Source organism: Debaryomyces fabryi (assembly GCF_001447935.2).
Source record: "Debaryomyces fabryi strain CBS 789 chromosome Unknown contig00091, whole genome shotgun sequence".
In the NCBI taxonomy this organism is placed as follows: Eukaryota; Fungi; Ascomycota; class Pichiomycetes; order Serinales; family Debaryomycetaceae; genus Debaryomyces; species Debaryomyces fabryi.
The window spans coordinates 37,128-43,842 of NW_015385517.1; the positions used below are offsets into that span (position 1 = coordinate 37,128).

At 35.3% G+C, this 6,715-nt stretch overlaps 3 protein-coding genes across 3 annotated transcripts; all 3 read left to right on the top strand.

Moving 5' to 3' along the window:
- Positions 1-290: 290 nt before the first annotated feature.
- AC631_03888 (uncharacterized protein) lies at positions 291-2,264 on the top strand (the record flags this gene model as incomplete). The annotated part of the gene is made up of 1 exon (XM_015612717.1): positions 291-2,264. One exon carries the CDS (start codon positions 291-293, stop codon positions 2,262-2,264), a length of 1,974 nt encoding a protein of 657 aa, XP_015466474.1.
- A 236-nt stretch (positions 2,265-2,500) lies between these two features.
- AC631_03889 (RNA methylation protein) lies at positions 2,501-2,890 on the top strand (the record flags this gene model as incomplete). Its single annotated transcript, XM_015612718.1, has 1 exon — positions 2,501-2,890. The coding sequence occupies one exon, from the start codon at positions 2,501-2,503 to the stop codon at positions 2,888-2,890; it is 390 nt and encodes a 129-aa protein (XP_015466475.1).
- A 415-nt stretch (positions 2,891-3,305) lies between these two features.
- AC631_03890 (serine/threonine protein kinase) lies at positions 3,306-5,798 on the top strand (the record flags this gene model as incomplete). The annotated part of the gene is made up of 1 exon (XM_015612719.1): positions 3,306-5,798. The coding sequence occupies one exon, from the start codon at positions 3,306-3,308 to the stop codon at positions 5,796-5,798; it is 2,493 nt and encodes an 830-aa protein (XP_015466476.1).
- Between the last annotated feature and the right edge of the window lie 917 nt (positions 5,799-6,715).

A 6,715-nucleotide genomic window follows, 5' to 3' on the forward strand; every position in this document is an offset into this window, starting at 1 on the left:
ATATTCATTTTCAATCGAATTCTCATACAGCTATACGAAGTGTACGACACAGACAAAATGAAATATCAACACCAATAGGCCTAAACTCTACACATTTGTGGCGTATATCAATACTTCAGACTAATATTTATGGTAGTAAAACTCCCAATTTTAATATAAGGTGGTACGGTACCACAAGAAAGAATAATTACTTGAAAGACGATGAAACGTTTGAAGTACCCATAGAAATAGACCCAATCGAAACTAGGAGAACACAGAGAACTCGAAACTCAGGGAATTATCAGAAAAGCATGTTGAATGAAAAAAGACTAGCTCGTACGCAAAAGAGACAAGCTCGGGAAATAGTACGAATGAAAGAAGACCTGGAATTAAAGGATAATTATCATAGACAACGGAGTACAATAGTGGAAAATTTCTCCAATCCAACTCATATTAGCGGATTGTTTAAGCCAAGACCAAAAACAATTTGGAAAGATATTTTGGAAAAAAATGAAAATCAGTCTGTGTCCACGTATAAAGACTTAGCAAATACTTTGAACAATGGTTCTAGCTTTAGATATTATGCTTCGGAAATCCAGAATACTATGAATTTAATATCTACGTATTTTGTGAATTCTATTCTTGTGGAGATTAACATACGGAAAATATTTGCAGATAGATACTTGAACAGATATCCAGATTCATTTTTGTATAGAGATTCGTTAATGAATAATATTAAGGACGAGAAGAAGAAGAATGAAATATTAAAAATCCTTGTTCAGTTATATAATAGAAAGGAAAACGAAAATCCCCAAAGCTTCGATCATTTTTTCGAAAGTTTGAACCGAAATGTTATTGAAGAATTATTGGATAAAGAAATAATAGAATCTGACAATTTTAATTCGATAGAGGTTTATAGACATAACTTCAACGTTTTTAAATCGTCACAATACTTAAATTATGACCATTCTGATACGTTAAAATTCATCCAATCCTCCCAACCAATGAAATTTAAAAGCCCGGAACAAAATAATAGTGAGTATTTTGCAAAGCTTGAACCTATATTCAACGCGTATGACAGAAATGATCCTTTGAGTCATTTAAATTTGATTGCAAATGTGTCCAGAATATTGATGACTTGTCAGGAGTTTACTCCAACTATGAGTATTTTCAATTACTTGCTTGAAAAATTTGGCCAAATAGGATTATACAATTATCAATCAGTAATTTACGATAATTTACCATCATTGAGATACAAACAATCTTTGTTGGCGACCCCAGCACAAAATTTACTTAAGGCCCCAAAAATGGTGTACCAGTTACAGGATATTATAGAAAACGATCCTAAATTTCTCAATAGCTTAATTGATTATCAAGTTGTCAGAGATGACAGCGAGTTTTTCAGGGAGTTGTTATCATTTTATAGACTAGAAGAAATAGCAGCTCATGAAAAAGTGTTATTGAAGTCAAGCTTGAAGAGTCTTGTTTCAAAATCGAGATTTTCTAGTTTTAGATCAAGCATTCCTAAATCGATATCTTTCAACTGCGAATACCCTCTATTTATTTCAGTTGACTCGATATACTCGGCAATCAAAGCTTCTATTGATTTGAAGCAGTTTGAATTTATTGATTTGCTAGTAAGTAAATTGATCTTGCATTCAGTCATGATAAATGGCACAATAAATGTTGCATTAACGTTTGGGAAACAAAATAATATCAAGACGAATGAATATTCCCTTCTAATAGCCGAAGAGCTCTCGATATTCGAATTATCACGTAATATATTCACAAAAGAATTATTTATCCTCTTATTAAGGGCATGTCGCGAGTCTGACGACGTGGGAAGGTTGATGTGGCTAACTCCCCATTTAGATTTATACTTGTCCACAAACTTGGAAGAAAGTAGAGATCATTTGGCAATCATTAAGCAATACTTCAATGATTTGATTATCCATCAAGCAGCTGACGTACCAGACATCAAAACGTTCATTAACCAAGATTCAGAAGCTCCCATCGATTCTAAATTGATCTCATCTATCCACGAAACATTCTCTCTATTCAGAATAGATGGGAAACTTTTGAAGTACGATGAAGTATTGGATTTCAGGAACACTGTCGCAGATCAAGTATGTTTAACCAGGCAAAAGATTGATAATGAGCGAGAAAATATAAAAAAACACGGTGGAAAAGTGAATTTGAACCACTATCTGGACGATCTATACTTTTACCTCAATCCAGCAGGTGCATACGGAGATGACCCTACTAAAAAAACATACAAAAGATAGCATATATATGTACATAGTGTAAATAATAGACATCTAAGATATAGTCACGTGGTTTAGTCCATCTACAATTTTTTTTTCATACAGAAGACCTGAGTTGGTACCCTATACTCTAAGCTGCAGTTAATTACACAAGCAAGTACTCATAAAGTGTCTAGGTAGACATTCATCACAAGCTCCCCTTGAAACTTCTTGCACCCCAACCAGTGACTGCTACGTACATCTGAACTCCTACCAGAATGAAATTTTTAACCACCAACTTCGTCAAATGTGCCGTTAAATCTTGTGATTCTTCAGCCGACTCCTTCCCATTACAATACTCCGAATGCCAGCTTGCACAGGAAGAACAAGATTACAATCCCGAGTTCATAAGCCACATATTGGAAAGATTGGACTGGGATGCTATCATCAAAGTTGCAGCTGATTTGGGAAACACTACGTTACCTCCTACAAAGCCAGAAGACTTGGATCCAATCATGGAGGACAACCAAGTGATATTAAAGGACTTGCACAACTTATTAGTCGAAACTCATATCTTAGAAGGAAAGATGACTTGTCGTAATTGTGGACATATTTACTACATCAAAAATTCGATTCCAAACTTTCTTTTACCACCACATTTATGTTAAAATACCTGAAACTTCGTATCATCTGTACTATATTAATTTATATACTTTAATAAACCATAAGGAACTATGAATTATCTTCTTATCTATAAGGAACATTGTAGAAGGTGTTTGGTAGTTCACGTGTATAGGAGCCCCTCAGGCTCAAATCGCAAACAAATGGAGGAATATTCCAATTGATAAGTGATTCAATAGAATAAGTTCATTCAAGCCAAGATATAGGGGGTAGATATATCAAATAAGTGGTTGTTATATTGTGTTATATCATAGAATTAGTCTATTGTGGAGTTTCTTATAAGAAACTAGTTCAAAAAATAAAATAGAACAGCGTCATTAGAATCATACATTTTGTATTTTCAAATTGAAATATAGAATAAATGCATGGACAGAAAATTGAAGATATCGAAGATCAATAAGTATGGTTAATTTATCGTCTTCAAAATTTCATATCGCAGATGCTACGGATGAGGAGATACAGCAGGCACCGTCAGACGGAAATCTAAAGAGCCACGAAGATTCTATTAATCGGAGCAGTACGCCAAAATTTGGGTCTATATCGAGATTTTTTTTCAATAAGGAACAATCGGTGTCGTCAGATGTATCTAATGCTGATTCGACGGTTAGCTCCAACACGGACAGCTTGAATCATAGTCATGGGGCCAAATTCGGTGTGACGAACAGCGACACGAAAGAGGACGAGCATGAGGATCAGAAACAACAGCCAGGCTTGAATAAATTGAAAAGTTTTTTGAGGCTTTCTTCGAATTCGCTCCTATTGTCGAATAATGCTTCGAATGATAATGGGGACCCTCATGGTCCGAAGGGAAGCGAAGCAATAACGCCAAATGCTGATTCACTTACCCCAGTACACAGCAATGAAAATAGAGGTAAGTCGAAAGATGACAGCGAAGAGAGCCATACTGGGCATAAAGATGGCTCTAATGTATCGACGAAGCAAGAGGCTACCGGCGGTATGATGAAAAAGTTCATGCTTGGCAGAAAGAGATCAGTTTCAAGTCCAACTAGTCCCAGTGTGGGGAACAGGAAAACACAACCAAGCAATCTCCTGGTCAATACCCAGGCTCTGAAGGACGTTCCAGAAATTGTTACTGAAAACACAGAAAGTCCTGTGATTTCATCTAATCTTTACTTTGCCCATCAAGGTTTACCACCTCATATTAATAATCAGACCAAGAATAATCATAATCTCGCTGCAAACGCAACTAATGAAGATGATATTTCTGTTGCTTTAAGACATAATGATTCTGTATTCTCACTTAATGAAGGAGGGGTTTTGAAGCCTCCCAATGTATACCAATCAAAGTTAACTACAAGTGACGAATCAGGATCTGAGCCCGAAGCAATACCAGAGCATACCGACTCAGGCGTCAAGACTCCAGTAGAGAGCAATTTACAGAATAAGAGTAAGTTGGAAGTTCCGCTGCAAACTTTGCCTCATCCTGGACAAGCTAGCCCTTTCCAGAAGACGTTGAGAAGAGTTGCTTCGGCTCCATTAGTTCACAGGTTACTCAATGATTCAAACACAAGGTTACCACAAACGAGGGCATATGTTTCAAACGATGATGACTTTGATATCACCGAACATATTGGTGAGTTAAAGAGTGGTAGACCTCGAACATTAAGTAGAGGTAGAATGTACTCAAGTGCTTCTACGAAGATCATGGATGCCCAAGTTAATCAAAACAGTTTCAAGAAAATTAGATTATTAGGTAAAGGTGACGTTGGTAAAGTATATTTGGTTAAGGAGAATGCGTCAAATAAATTGTATGCAATGAAAATCTTATCTAAAAAGGAAATGATCGAAAGAAACAAAATCAAAAGAGCATTAGCTGAGCAAGATATCTTGGCAACCAGTAACCATCCATTCATTGTTACCCTATATCATTCATTTCAATCAAATGATTATTTGTATTTATGCATGGAATATTGTATGGGAGGTGAATTTTTTAGAGCTTTGCAAACAAGGGAAACTAAAACAATTTCTGAAGTTGATGCTAAGTTTTATGCAGCCGAAGTGACTGCTGCATTAGAATATTTACATTTAATGGGATTTATTTATAGAGATTTAAAACCTGAAAACATTTTGTTGCATCAATCAGGACATATTATGTTAAGTGATTTTGATTTATCGAAACAATCGGAGAGTACAAAGAATCCTGAGATTTTTTTCAATAAAACATCACATGGTTTAAGCTCTAACAGTAACCACAATGGACCAACTTTAGACACGAAAGCATGTATTGATGGATTTAGGACTAATTCATTCGTTGGTACAGAAGAGTACATTGCCCCTGAAGTTATTCGAGGTAAAGGACATACAAGTGCAGTTGATTGGTGGACTTTGGGTATTTTTATCTATGAAATGTTATTTGGTACAACTCCATTTAAAGGAAGGGACCGTAAAAAAACATTCGGCAATATTTTGAAAAAGGAAGTCAAATTTTTAGAAACTCGCTCGATTTCCTCCAGTTGCAAAAGTCTAATCAAAAAACTATTGATAAAAGATGAAGCAAAGAGATTAGGTTCAAAAACGGGTGCATCCGATATTAAAAACCATGCATTTTTTAAGAACACTCAATGGGCTCTATTAAGACATCAGAAACCTCCAATGATTCCTGTTTTAAGCAAGACTAAGAAATCGGATAGAATTGAGAGGTATGATAGTGAAGAAGATCAAGCCACAGATAGCGCTACCGATATTTCGGAGAATAAGGATGTTCTTAATGATCCTTTTGCAAATTTCAGTTCTGTCACATTACATTATAATGAACTTGACTCAGGTAGTGATCAAATGGTATACAACGAAGCTGACAGCACATTATACACTAGTGTTGCATATACCATGACTAACAATTCTTCTCCAAAACCAAAAAATTTTTTAAAAAGATGATTTAAATAAAAGTTTATATAATTTCATTAGTAGTCAAAATCTGTACTATTAAAATAAATACTAGATAATAAAATTGAACGTACTATTAAAATTGTTCATCTTGGATAATAAATTTAAATTGCCCTTTATAAGCCAAACACGGTCAGCCATTCTACGATTATTTCTAAAAATTAATTATTTTAATTAAAAACTTTATATATTTTATAAACCAAATCATTGTTAAAGGAACAAATGGCCTTATGCGAAAAATTGTAATGAAACGTCTCAAGAAGATTGAATTTGAAAACTTGAAATAATGTACAGAAGAAAAATGCCGATGAAATATGAAGTTTAAATGATTAACATTCAACTAAGTCAACAACACTTAAGTGAACGGCAGAACATTGTTCAGCAATGCTTTCGTCGTATAAGTTGTAGAAATCACCAGAGTGGCATTGGTAGAAAATAGTTTGGTCACCTAAAGCTAAGAGACCGTTTTGAGTAACAGACCAACCAGCAGCGTAAATAGAACCAGCTTGTGGTGGTGGACCATCGAATTGGAATTGTCTGTTAGCAACAATAGCACCAATTCTACCCTTTGAATCAGTTAAAACTGAGCCATTTAATTGCATGCTTAAAGATTTATCAGTCAAACAAGACTTTGGAATAGTGGAGTCGGAATCGTCATCAGCCTTAGCAGAGTCAGTTTGTTGTTGGACTTGGCCGTCATTTATTTGAGAAGCAACGGAAGCAGTAGTTGGAGATTGAGAGGTTTGTTGTTGAATTTGACCGTCACCAATTTGGTTAACAACTGAAGCACTTTCAGCAGCAGCAGTTTGTTGTTGGATTTGACCGTCACCGATTTGGTTAACAACTGAAGCAGTTGAAGCAGTAGCAGTTTGTTGTTGGATTTGACCATCACCAATTTGGTTAACAAC